The sequence below is a fragment of the Cervus elaphus genome, chromosome 27 (genome assembly GCF_910594005.1).
Source record: "Cervus elaphus chromosome 27, mCerEla1.1, whole genome shotgun sequence".
In the NCBI taxonomy this organism is placed as follows: Eukaryota; Metazoa; Chordata; class Mammalia; order Artiodactyla; family Cervidae; genus Cervus; species Cervus elaphus.
Window position 1 is genome coordinate 23,805,019 of NC_057841.1, and position 14,258 is coordinate 23,819,276.

At 40.2% G+C, this 14,258-nt stretch overlaps 1 protein-coding gene and 1 non-coding gene across 4 annotated transcripts in view; one reads left to right on the top strand and one right to left on the bottom strand.

The window, feature by feature from the left end:
• KIAA1328 (KIAA1328 ortholog) overlaps positions 1-14,258 on the bottom strand; it is a 440,823-nt gene that overhangs the window by 26,704 nt on the left and 399,861 nt on the right. For 2 of the 3 annotated variants that reach the window (XM_043889124.1, XM_043889126.1), the window contains one exon: positions 1,241-1,434. In XM_043889124.1, coding sequence (XP_043745059.1) covers positions 1,241-1,434 — 194 coding nt within the window. Of the gene's footprint in view, positions 1-759; positions 1,435-14,258 lie in introns of those variants that run through there. The other variant, XM_043889125.1, reaches the window with a different exon arrangement.
• Positions 9,611-9,683, top strand: TRNAE-CUC. The gene has a single exon. It is a non-coding gene; the product is annotated as a tRNA-Glu (tRNA).

Consider the following 14,258-nt stretch of genomic DNA (forward strand, 5'->3'; position numbering starts at 1 on the left):
ACACCAAATAAAGCCATTGAGTAATACACGTCCCCCCCTGCTTCCCAGGACTGGAAAGCGTTCAATTCACTGGCTCTACCAGGCTCACGATACTGCCCGTCAGCTTGGGATGCTGCTAGAGTCCACTAAAGCCCTCTGTAGGCAGAGCAACCCAGCTCAAGAGCTCTGTCAAACAGGAGAGCTGAGAATCAGAGTTTTGGGTGTAATTCTTCCACAGGCTTTCTCTGGGGGGCCCAGTGGGAGAGCAGGGGGGAACATTATCTGGCAAGAGGAGGTGGTTCTGTGGGGCCATGAGACAGTGGCCTTGGGCAGAGCACACGCAAGGCCTGGTCGACCAGGGCTCTAGCTCCTCATGGGGAAAGAGGGGAGGCCAGGAAGCTTATGAGCCTGCAGCCACTGACGGAAGTTCACGAGGGTGAATAAGACAGACACTTGGATCAAGGAAAGATACCGAGAGACTGCTCTAACTTACCCAAGGAAATGGCAGATGGGAGAACAAGCATTTTGGCCGGCGCCTCCACTGGGGTAGCACTCTCTTATGTAATCTAATGCCAGTTTCCAAGGGCTGGGGTGTGGGGGGTGGATCTCTCTAGCTCATTAAGCACTCTAGGGTATGGGGTGGGCAGCTGCCAAGGCTGATGACTGCAGAGGCTGACTCACGACTGGCCCTCAGTGTTGCTTGTGATGGGAAGGGCACCGACTCCAACTTCAGAATTAACTGACTGCATTGCAAAGAGGTAGGTGGTAAGAAAACAGGGGGGAGAGGTAAAAGGGTCTACGTTTTCAAAACTGCTTATGTTACAAAGGGGCTTTGTTGAAACCAGAGGCATCTTTCAGTGGAAAGGTTTTCCCTGTGTACAAAACACAGCCCAACTTTTCCAGCAAAATATTGAAAAGGAAACACTCTTGAATGAGGCTGAGTAAACAATGGCCTCTGCCATGCAGTCTGTGTCCTTTGTTAATTTTCTAATCTCTGCTTAGCACACAAAGGCTACTGCCCTCCACCCTCACCCACCCTTAATGTGTTACCTACTGACTGGTCTAATCAGAAACACCCTGGGTTGTTAGAATGATTTCTAAATTCCATACATAACAGGATACTAGTGAGATAGGTCCCTGTGAAAGGAGAGACACAATTACAGTTAAATAATTTAAAATCCTATATCGGTACATAAAGACACCCACTCATCTCTGATGGAAACTCTGCAGCACATGCTTCAGCGTCAAATGAAAAAGATATCTTCTAGAATCTGATTCTCCTCCAGGTCTTCGGGGGTGCTGCCGGCCCTGGTCTTGTTCCAGGTTGATTTCAGAGGACTGAGTCGGCAAGTACTGTGATTCCATGACCCAGCTTCTCTGGAGCGATGGGGCCGCGGTTTCGAAGCAGTCTTTGGACTCAGAGATTGAACCAAATCCAACAGAGATGTCTCATACCTGTAACACATACAAGCCAGACAGAAAATGATCACGTTGGCAGAACATTAAAATCCAAAAAGACCACAGAGATGGGCTGCCCAGGATAAGAATCAGATCACAGATCACATCATACACAAGAGGGCCTTCTCTGGGAACTTTAGGGAAGGTAAACACCAGAAGGGCCTTGTTATCTGTCTGTCTCTAATAAGCCCTTCTTTTCTGCTGACTACTAACCTGTGAAGAGAGACTGTGGAGTGGGCAAGGTAACACGGTAGCAGTAACGATATGAGTAGTGACATTTGCCACCAATTTCAGGCTCTGTTCTCAGCGCTTTACATGTTATCTTCCTTTCATTTAACCCTCTACACAACCCTATGAGGTAGGTCCCCGTTAGTTATATGAAGAAACTAAGCTTCTGAGAAGTAACTTGTCTAGCAAGAAGCCACTACCCGCTGAGTCAGGATTTGAACCTAGGTCATTTGCTTCCAGCATTCACACACAGGGCACTTTTAAAGCTGCCTCTCAAAGTCTTTGCCGTCAGAGAGACTTGCTAAAATCTCTCTTTAAGACCACCTTACCTGTCCCCTGAGAAACCTGTCTGCAGGTCTCAAAGTAACAGAACCTTACATGGAACAACTGACTGCTTCAAAATTAGGAGAGGAGTACGACAAGGTTGTATATTGTCACCCTGCTTATTTAACTTATATGCAGAGTGTTTTTGTTGTTCAGCTGCCAAGTCAAGTCCAACTCTTCATGTCCACAGAGTCACGTGCAACTCTATGGACTGCAGCATGCCAGGCCCGCCTGTCCCTCACTGTTTTCTGGAGTTTGCCCAATTCACGTCCATTGAACTGATGATGCCATCAAACCATCTCATCCTCTGTTGCCCTCTTCTCCTTCTGCCTTCTATCTTTCCCACCATCTAGGTCTTGATGTGAAGAGCTGACTCATTGGAAAAGACCCTGATGCTTGGGAGAGACTGAAGGCAAAAGGAGAAGGAGGCAGCAGAGGATGAGATGGTTTGATAGCACCACCAAATCAATGAACGTGAATCTGAGCAAACTCCAAGAGATAGAGAAGGACATGTGCTGCAGTCCATGGGGTCACTGAGTTGGATACAACTTAGTGACTGAACAACAACAATAAATCAACATGTGATAAGTATTCAATAAATGCTAATTTCGTCCTGATATACTACTCCCACTTTCTCAAGAATCTTGGAAAAGGAACTCTTACTTGAAACTAAAGAAATCCCTCTAAAGAAGGAGTGCCTTAGTGTCTAACATTTTTATAAAAAAGTAAACTTAGAGCAGTTTAGAGGCAGAGAAACAAATTATGGTCGATAACATCTCATCCACATCTCACTGTTTTTATTTCCAGTATTGGAAGCCAAAGGCACAAAAGGATCTCCCTCCACATTCATTCACACAAAGGGTCACATCATTTCTATGGACAGAACGTGAAGCCTACGCAGGGCATGTGTGACCTGCATAGCTGCACGGGGCTCCACACACAGCTCAGGGCTCTGCTGTGGCTGTCTTGAAATTCTTAGTGATCTTACCTCTGACCTTGTCTATCAGAGATAAAGTCTGATGGAACAAGGAAGCATGCATGTGAGAGAGGAGGTACGCTGGGCAATGTGTGGGATCTGGCCCGCAGCACTGTGTGTATGCCAGATAGCTGGCTCCTGCCCGTGTGCACCTTCCCGCCAGAGCAGTGTGGGGGTGCTGGTGCAGGGCCCCAGATGAGTCACGTGACGCTGACAGAAGTGGCAGTGGTGGTGGCGCTGGCGGGAGGCTGGCTTGCCTTCTTCCCAGCTCTTATTCCCAAGGTGAGAATATTAGCTCTCTGGCCTGAGCGTGGAGTTAAGAACTGCCAGTGCTTAGGCAATAAACGCCAGTAAATTACAAAATAAAAGCATGCATGTGGACACTGTAACATAGCATATCACGGTGATACTAGGATTCTTCAAAGAGTTTAGAATCTCTGATGTTAAATGCTGTTGCAACATTGCAAAGCAAATATCCACTGGTTGAGAAATAGAAATTAAATATAAAGATTACTGCATTTGATGGAAAAGAACATTGTTTTTATATGCAGCTTCAAATGAACAGATAAATGAGGAGTACAGTTTTAAAATTCACTTTTCTTTGTAATTTAAGATACGGTAATAGAAAGCATAATAGGCATTTTGAATTATCTACAAACCATCAAGTGACTTTTGGTCTCTTGCATGACCTCTACAAGTTACAAGAAATGCTAGAGAAAACATTAAAATGGCATTGTACAAATTTAGATTGATAAACACATATGAAATTAATGTGTATGAAGAGTTAAATCTTTAAAAAATTTTTTCCATAAGAAGCATCAGCTTTAGACATACTAAAATTTATATTTTGAAATAATTTATTAGAAATCTATCCAAATGGTGTCACAGTCTATAAAATATTCTTAACAGTTCCAGTGTCAGTTGCATCAGCAGAAAGATCCTTCTAAAAATTAAAAATCACCAAAATTTATGTGTGATCTTTCATTTGCCAAGAGCAACTAATCTACTTTTAATTATATCACTTAAAATAAAGTTGCTAAAAGTATAAACTTTGATGATCTAATAAATGAATTTGAAGAAATGTGGACCAGAAAAATTTTATGATCAACCAAGTTATCACATTAATAGAGTATTACTATTTATTATATTATATAAAATTATGATATCAAAATATAATTTTTTGCTAACTGTAGGTTTATGATATTATTCATATATCATGTGTTTTTTAAAATTTTTAATTGAAGGATAATTGCTTTACAGAATTCTGTGGTTTTCTGTCATACATCAACAAGAATCTTCCATAGGTACACCCATGTCCCCTCCCTCTCATCTCCCAGCCCACCCCGCCCGTCAGCCTGTGGCAGGGCCCCTGTCTTGAGCTCCCTGCGTCAGACAGCAGGTTCCCACTGGCTGTGTGTCACACACGGTGCTGTGAATGTCTATGTGACTCTCCCCACACATCCCCCTTCCCCTCCTCTCCTCCCACTAGTCCACAGGTCTGTGCTCTATGCCTGTTTTTCCACTGCTGCCCTGAAAATAAATTCATCAGTGCCAACTCTTCAGACTCCATATGTATGTGTCAGTATACAATATTTATCTTTCTGACTTACTTCACTCCGTATAATGGGCTCTAGTTTTGTCCACCTCATTAGAGCAGATTCAAATGCATTCCTTTTTATGGCTGAGTGGTATTCCACTGTGTGTATGCACCACAGCTTCTTTATCCATTCATCTGCCGATGGATGAATCTGGGCTGCTTCCATGCGCTAGCTTATGTAAATAGTGCTGCAGTGAACATTGGGGTACATGTGTCTTTTTCAGTTTTGGTTTCCTCAGGGTATATGCCTAGGACTGGGATTGCTGGGTCATACGGTGGTTTTATTCCTAGCTTTTTAAGGAGTCTCCATACCGTCTTCCATAGTGGCTGTATCAGTTTACATTCCCACCAACAGTGCAAGACCGTTCCCTTTTCTCCACACCCTCTCCAGCATGAATTGTTTGTAGACTTTTTGATGATGGTCATTCTGACTGGTATGAGGTGGTATCTCATTGTAGTTTTGATTTGCATTTCTCTGATAATGAGTGATGTTGAGCATCTTTTCAAGTGCTTGTTAGCCATCTGTATGTCTTCTTTGAAGAAATGTCTCTTCAGGTCCCTTTCCTACTTTCTTCTTAAAGGAAATTAAATTTCTTCTTAAAGGAACATACTTTGTGGTTTAGTACCTTTAACCACATTTTTTATCCTACTTTTTGAACAAAAGATTTTCATTTTGCATTGATCTTGTAAGTTATATAGCTGACCTGGCCCTTAAGTCTCAGTCAAAATCAGACTAGCATTTCAGGCATGGAAATGTCATATTTTTTCTATGGTATGAAAATCTATAAGTTGAAATCCTTTCTAGTAGAAAATTTTCTTTTTTAGCAGAAAATTTTTTGCAGCTTTTATTCACATAGCATTAAGCCAATGTTTCAGTACAATTGCTTCTATCATTCAAAACAACGATTTCTGCGTTCAACTAAAACATCTTTATTTAGGGTGCAAGCCAGTGAGTGAGTTGGATACCAGCTTCTAAGAAAGTCTGTTTACAAGCAAGACAGACCTACTTCATGCCCAAGGAACAGGCTTTGTTTGAACTTTCCTTGGAGGCACGTAACAATGTTGTGCTAATATCCATCTCTTCATATAGACCATTAATTTAGTTTAAAATCAGAAACAATGGGAAGCCTATTTTTAAATACAATTTCAAATTTTTGTTGTCTACAAAACAAGTAGAGATAGTCTAAGTAAACAAATTAAACCAGTTGCCTTTTCTATTAAAAAATAGAACTAAAATAATTGGGGATTAGGAATTACACCAGAAATCAATCAATTCAGAGATGCAAATTGAAATTCAGAGTAACAATAAAACTTTGAGTTTAAAGACTGATTTTAAAGGTACCAACTTATTAATCATTTGAAAAATAGTTGTGGGCTTCAAATTTCTTCAAAGTATTTTTATTCAGATGCAATATAGTAAAAAAATATTTATAGAGTGATTCACAACAGCACTGAGAATTAGATCTGCTGTATTAGTTAGGATAAATTAGGTTACACAGCAGTAACAAATTAACCTCAAAATTCCAGTGGCTCAATACAATTTAAATACATCCCATTCTTATGCTATGTGCTCAAAGCAGGTGCAGGCAGACAGTAACTCCACTGTTTCACGAGGTAACGTGAGCTTCACTGTTGTCTTGGCAGGGACGAGAAGCTGAAGAATCTTACAAAGATTCTCCATAGCCACGTAGGATGTGATATAACACTTCTTCTTACATTTCATTGGCCAGAGTCAGTCATGGATTGGAAGAGAGGAGAACTGGGTATTGCTAAAGCCAGTAACGCCCACCACTGAAGAATGGGTCTGAGACATAATTTGGAATGATTCTCTCATTTTACCAATGAAGAAACTGAGGTTCAGAGAAGCAGAAGTCAACTGCTGCGAGTCACAAAGCAACTGGGTGGCAGAGCCAAGTGTTCTTTTAACACAGTTTCCTCAACTTTCTAGACTAGTTTATCTTTAATCTTTCCATCAAGTTAAAAAAGATGTGTAATCAAAGGAACAGTAAAAGAAGAAAACGGTTGCTGTTTCCAACTACAGTAACTCAATGGCTGATTCATGTCAATGTATGACAAAACCCACTTCAATATTGTAAAGTAATTAGCCTCCAACTAATAAAAATAAATGAAAAAAAAAGTATAGTAGGATTAGTTATAACTCAGTGTGAACACTGCCATACTCCTATTCAATGGGGCTATCTTCACCAACAATTTCATCTACCCTAAAGTACAAAGGCTTATCTTCATTGGTTTGCTGTCATCATAAAAATTCCATTTCTCTTGAAGCCACATTCAGTCATGGATTACACTGCGGCAGAAGAACCAGGAAGTCTGCGGTAGGCAGGGACTTGGATTTCAGTGACAGCTCACAGCTGATTTTGTTCAGTAAATATTTTCATAGTACTTTTGCTATCAGGAAAGACCAAATAATCCGGCAGATTAAAAAGCAATAAAACAGCAAGGATTATATTAAACTCCAACACTTGAGAAGTCACCCAACTTTACGCCAGAACTATATATGCAATAAAGCAAAATAAAAAGTGAATTCCCATGGTATTTTGTACTAACTACCAATAAAGAGCAGTGTGTTTGCTGAGGTGACATGTGACAGGATTTGATTACCCTGGCCTGACCCTGATGGGGACGTTTTGTTTTCAAATAATGTAAAGGGACATACAACTTATTCAAATCAATAAAATACCATCCCTTGACAAAATCAGACTATATGTTAACCACAGGCATGATGATGTTGACCTTTCTTGCCCTGCACCTCAAAGAGCCAGTATTCATGGGTCACCTAGGCACACAGGTTGACTTTAACAGTTTCATTATGGAAAGGTGTCAAGCAGAAGGCTTATTTGGTTTGTTGTGCCAGTCCCATCCAGGAAGCAATCTGAACTTGGCCATACCGGAATTAATCTATCTACCTAGAGCTCTCTTCCCTGTTTTGTTTGCTTCTGACCTAGCATTTAGATATCCGGGGGAGCATTTAGATATCTGGGGGAGGATGCAGCCTCTGAAGCTCTGACTTGGCTCTATGCCACCAATTTAAGAAAGGGACGGTCTCACATGGTGTCTGAGGATATTAGTACAAGGCCAGGAAATGAAACAATTTCACAGTCCATCCCATAAGCTGCACTGGGTAGAAAGCGAAGCGTGATGCAGGAGCTTTCCCCTTTCATTCTTTTTTCATCTTTGGTGATTTCAGTAGGCCTTTCCTGATTACCCTTCTCTGCTCTTTTCTTTTAAATGATGGAATGTCCCAGAGATTAATCCTCAGCTCTCATGTCTTAGGTAATTTCATTCATCCTCATGACTTTTTTTTTTTTATTTTTTCATCCTCATGACTTTTAATAACATCAATATATCAATGACTCCTAAATGTATTGCTCTAACATTAACCTTGCTCTCAAGTTCCAAATTCATACACCAAACTGTTGCCTGGTATCTCCACTTGGCAGTGTGACAGGCTCAAAACAGAACTCTTCTTTCTTTTCCCTCCAAATCTTGTTCCTCTCCACCAGCCCAGCTGCGCAGGGTTGCCCCAAACCTACTGTGATGCTTGACTCCTACCTCTGGGCCTGTGTGTGTGTTGAATTCTCTCCTTTGGACACTCTTCACTCAGATTTTGCTTATTTGCTTTTCTCTTTTAACAGTGATGAGAATAGGTCATTATTCTGTTTGTGTTATTATCTCCAGGGCCAAGAATGGGATCTGATATAATGTAGGAGTTAAATATTTGCTGACAAAATGAATGGTTCTGTGGCTTAAGTTTAGCACCTTCCTCTATAAGCAGCGTTTTCAATCTTTGAAAAGCCAGTCTTTTAAAAAATTACAACATACTGCAAACATTATGAAAGTATTACTCATCCATCTATTCTTGTTTTCCTTTTGTAAAAAAGATAATATACATATGGACTGTGTAAACTACTTTTTCAGTTAAATGTCGATAATATTTTTTCTGTATAAATTTTTTATATCATTTTCATGACTTCAGGTTACTTTGTCTCCCAGATGCACTCTGACTGAGTTAACCAGTCCCCTACTGAGGACAGCTTAGGTTAGGTCCAAGGTCTTCTGAGACTTTAACACTTTTTTTAAAAACACGTTGCTCAGTCATGTCCAACTCTTTTTGCAGCCCCATGGACTATAGAGTCCATGGAATTCTCCAGGCCAGAATACTGGAGTGGGTAGCTGATACCTTCTCTAGGGGATCTTCCCAACCAAGGGATCGAACCCCGGTCTCCTGCATTGCAGGCAGATTCTTTACTAGCTGAGCCACCAGGGAAGCCCAAGAATGCTGGAGTGGGAAACCTTTCCCTTCTCCAGGAGATCTTCTCAACCCAGGAATTGAACTGGGGTCTCCTGCATTGCAGGCAGGTTCTTTACCAGCTGAGCTGAACGGAAGCCCCTTCTGAGACTAAATCAGCTGTATCTCTCATTCCTTTTTAAATTAGTCAATGCCCATAGGGTATTCTCCACTTCAACTCATCCCAAGTTAGCAGAGCACTGCTATCCTTATATGTTTTATAGTTTTACCCTTTTTACCCATCACTTCCCATGCCCCCACGGCTTCTGGAACTTTCATCATATGAGATACTCAGCTGTATTTTGTCCTCCTCTTAGAGTACTTCCTCCATCTCCTGTTTTAACTGAAACCTGGCTCTTTCCTGAGTTCAATGCCTCCCCTACATTCTTCTCAGTGAGAACTGCTTATACTCAACGTACCCTATGAATTTTAGGGTCAAGAGGTAGTATTTGGACCATCATTGCTTCCATTTTTGGTTTTTGATCATTATTCTCCTGGTCTCTCATTAAACCTCTACTGCTCCGAGGATCCTGTCATCTGCTATACCACCCTTAACCTTTCTGCATCTATGTCATCCATCTACCCACACACTCTCAATCATGATGATAACACTTGATTTAGTCTTCTCCTTCAGTTCAACTGTTACCATCACACTTGCTAACGTCAACATTACATGAATGGCACTCAACCAGTACTCTTAGTTCTTTGACCTCTCAGGTCAAAGACTTTCTCAGGGAATTCCCTGATGGTCCAGTGGTTAAGACTTGGTGCTCTCACTGCCATGGGCCGGGGTTCAATCCCTGGTCAGGGAACTAAGATCTCACAAGCTGTGGGGTATGGTCAAAAAAGGAAAAAAAAAATAGATTTTCTCAGCAAATCTTTCTTTTTATATCCTGGAGCTTGTGAACAGCCTCTCTTCTGAATTGAGTAATTCAAACATCCCACTACTTCCTGACACCCACATCTTACCCTCAAGCTTGTTTTTTCAGCTACTCCTACCATCTCTGCCCACTGGTCTCAATGGACCATTAATTCAAACAATCATTGTTCTAAGAATTGGGAACAAAGTGGTGAACAAGACAGCTCAAATTTCTGTCCTGGTGGGACTTTTAATAGCATACATTCTTCCCAACCTTTTTCTCTCTTATTTAACTTGAATTTCACGGCCTAGCATTCCCAAAACTCTTTTGACAATGCTTCTAAAAACACGTCCCCTGTATTTTTATCCACCCCCGACATCTGGCAAAATCATAACACTGCATGAACCAAATGTCTGTCTTTTCTGTGACTTATAGTTGGTAAACTTAGTGTAAAAAAAACAAGATTAAAGAAACTAGCCAACATACAAACAGCAGATCCAATATAGATTCCCAGTTACTAACCTTAAGTGGGTGCTAAACATTTTCTGCAGAGCTACTGTACTTCTCTAATCAGCTGCTCTGCCCTTCCCATTTCCCTTTTCACAACTTAGGCTAAACAGATGGTCTTGCTTCCCATTTCAGAGAAAGGGGTCATAACAGAAAAACTGTCTTCCCTTTGTCACTTTCCAAGTGTTTCAGCATTTATCACTTCCTCCTTTTACATGAAAGGAAGCGATCCTTCTCTTAGACAGGGCTAATCACTCCATCTGTACTTCTCAGGAACCTTTTAGCACTGACTCTCCACTCTAGAGCCTTCAACCTTTTCCTGTTTACTAGATAACTAAGAGCACTTAGGACATTCACACATTTCCATAACCACACCACTTCTCAATTTTTTCCAACCTGGCTTTCATCTTCTACTACTCTACTAAAATTGAACTCAGCAAATTCACCAGTGACTTCTGTGCTGCTAAATCCAATGGACATTTTATAGTCCTTGCTTTACATGTCTCTCCACCATTCAATGTGGCTGACTACTTCCTTATAAACTTTAAACTGCTTTACTGAAGTAAAACATACATACAGAAACGTGATCCTATTTAAATCATTACAGCCAAGAGGTTTTTAGTTTAACAGTGTTGTGCAACTATCATAATTTGAGAACATTTCCTTGCCTGCCCCCTCCCAAGAAACCTTGTAGCCATCAGCAGTCACTCTCCACCTCACTCCTTGTGGTTGCCAAATAACACGCCACAGTATGGATATACCAGGCTTCCCTGGTGGCTCAGCAGTAGAGAATCTGCCTGCGATGCAAAAGACGCAGGACATGCAGGTTCAATCCCGGGGTCAGGAAGATCCCCTGGAGGAGGGTATCGCAACCCAATCCAGTATTCTTGCCTAGAGAATCCCATGGACAGAGGAGCCTTGGCAGGCTACAATCCACAGGGTTGCAAAGAGTCAGACACAACTGAAGCAACTTAGCATATACACAATCATGGATATACCACATTTTATTTATCTGTTCATCACATGATAGATATTGGGCTGTTTCTTTCGGCAACTGTAAATAGTGCTGCTTTGAACAGTCATGTATGTGTTTTTAGTAAACACATGTTTTCATCTCTCTTGGGTGGATACCTAAGGATTGGATTATAAACTCTATGGTTAACTTTTTAAGGAACTGTCACACTGTTCTCCAAAGAGGATGTGTCATTTTATTTCAGAATTTGGAGGTCTTTTCTCTGGGACGATTAAGCTTCTTGGAAAAGAGACTTTCAGTATTCTGGGGGAGAGATTCGGTTTACTTCTGGAACAGGGAAGGAGGGCGACCTTTCTCCATTGGTAGACCTTGAGTTCATCCCCTTTTCAGTGCTACCTGTACATGCTAGGTCACTTCAGTCATGTCTGACTCTTTGCAACCTTTTGGACTGTAGCCCGCCAAGCTCCTCTGTCCATGGGGTTCTCCAGGCAAGAATACTGGAGTGGGTTGTCATGCCCTCCTCCAGGGTATCCTCCCAACCCAGGGATTGAACCTGTGTTGCTTATATCTCCTGCATTGGGGCTACTTGAAATCTTCCAAAGTCCTCTCTACTGAATTTATGTAGAGAATTCATCTCCAGTCTGTTGTCTGGGACTCATATTCCATACATGGACTGTAGCAGGAGTACTAGGTTTTTGGATTCTTGCTTCAGAAGTCCACCTCATACTATTTTTAGTTCTACCCCACATCACCACTCTTTATTGTTCACGTTGCTTCTAATTCCCAAACTTTTCAAAGTTCTGTGACATCAATCTCTCTTCATTTGTAAAGCCTTCTCAGTGCTTTCTCTGTGGTAGTTTCCTCTGTCCTGTCTAATAAGTTACTAATCCTCCATTCATTTTCCATTTTCCAAAATGTATAAAAATCTCTGGTACATTGATGACTCTTCTCCCATTTCTTTTGTGGATTTATGCCTTTAAATACATTCATTTACTCTCATCTTACTGGCGTCTCAGGAAATAGCAGAGATAAACACAAGTGTTCAATGAATCATCTTAGCTAGGAAATACATTTGCAGGAAGTTTCCATAAATTTCCAGGTTTATTATTAGACATTTCTGAGTTTTTTTCACTGCTATTATAAATGAGCTCTCCCTTACCCATTATATTTTTTAAATAGCTAATGTTGGTATCAAGATTTACAGTAATTGAGTTCTGAATATTGTTGAACTCTCTTGATTTTTAAGATTATTTTTTCAATAGATTTTTATGGGTTTTATGGGTGAACAGTTATATCGAATATAGATAATCATAAGGTTTATCTATTTTCCCATATTAGTATTACCTTTTCTTATATTATTGTATTGGCTAGAACTCCCAGGGAGTTGCTAAAACTACAATTTTCATAGGCACCTTTGTACAATTCTGATCTAATAGGAATTATTCTATGTTTTTTGCTATTAAGTATTTCCCATCTAGATATTCTTTATTACATTAAGAAGTGTTTTCTCTTTTGGCTTACTAAAATCAGAAATGAAAAGTTAATTCTACCAAGTAAACAACTTTTAAGTATAGACTGAAATGATAATATATATTTTTATCTTTGATATACTGTTGAGATATATTCTATTTCTGGCTTCTAAAATATATAGCAACCATGTTTTAATTCTTAGAATATATTCTGCTTGGGTACATAGAATTATTCTTTACATTTACTCTTAAATTAGACCTGTATGATTACTTTGGGGTTTAAAACATCTATATTTATAGGGAATATTTGTTTATAATCTTTCTTATGTACAAATGGCCAATAAACACATGAAAAGATGCTCAAAATCACTAATTATTAGAGAAATGCAAATGAAAATGACAACGAGGTATCACCTTGCACCAGTAAGAACTGCCATCATAAAAAAAACCTGAAACAATAAATTCTGGAGAGGGAGTGGAGAAAAGTGAACACTCTTGTTCTGTTGGTGGGGATGTAAATTGATACAGCCACTATGGAGAACAGTATAGAGACTCCTTAGAAAACTAGGAATAAAACTACCATATGACCTCGCAATCCCATTACTGAGCATATACCCTGAAAAAACCATAACTGAAAAAGACACAAATACCACAATACTCAGAGTAGCACTACTTACAATAGCTAGGACATGGGGAAATAACCTAGACGTCCGTTGGCAGATGAATGGATAAAGAAGATGTGGTACATATATACAATGGAGTATTATTCAACCATAAAAAGGACGAATTTGAGTCAGTCTAGTGAGGTGGATGAACCTAGAGTCTGTTAGGTGAAGGAAGTCAGAAAGAGAAAAACAAATATCATATTGCAATGCTTATACATGGAATCTAGAAGAAATGCAAAAAGGAAAAATGGCTGCCTGAGGCGGCCTTACAAATAGCTGAGAAAGAAGAGAAGGGAAAGGCGAAGGAGAAAAGGAAAGATATACTCATCTGAATGCAGAGTTCCAAAGAATAGCAAGAACAGATAAGAAAGCTTTCCTAAGTGATCAATGCAAAGAAATAGAGAAAAACAATAGAATGGGACAGACTAGAGATCTCTTCAAGAAAATTAGAGATACCAAAGCAACATTTCATTCAAAGATGGGCATACAAAAGGACAGAAACGGTATGGATTTAACAGAAGCAGGATAGATTAATAAGTGGCAAGAATACATAGAAACACTAATCAAAAGAGATCTTAATGACCCAGATAACCACAGTGGTGTGATCACTCACCTAGAGCCAGATATCGTGAAATGCAAAGTCAGGTGGGCCTTAGGAAAGCATCACTATGAACAAAGCTAGTAGAGGTGATGGAATTCAAGCTGAGTCATTTCAAATTCTAAAAGATGATGCTGTGAAAGTGCTGCACTCAATAGGCCTGCAAACTTGGAAAACTCAGCAGTGGCCACAGGACTGGAAAGGGTCAGTTTTCATTCCAATCAGAAAGAAAGGCAATGCCAAAGAATGTTCAAACTACTACACAATGGCACTCATCTCACATGCTAGTAAAGTAATGCTCAAAATTCTCCAAGC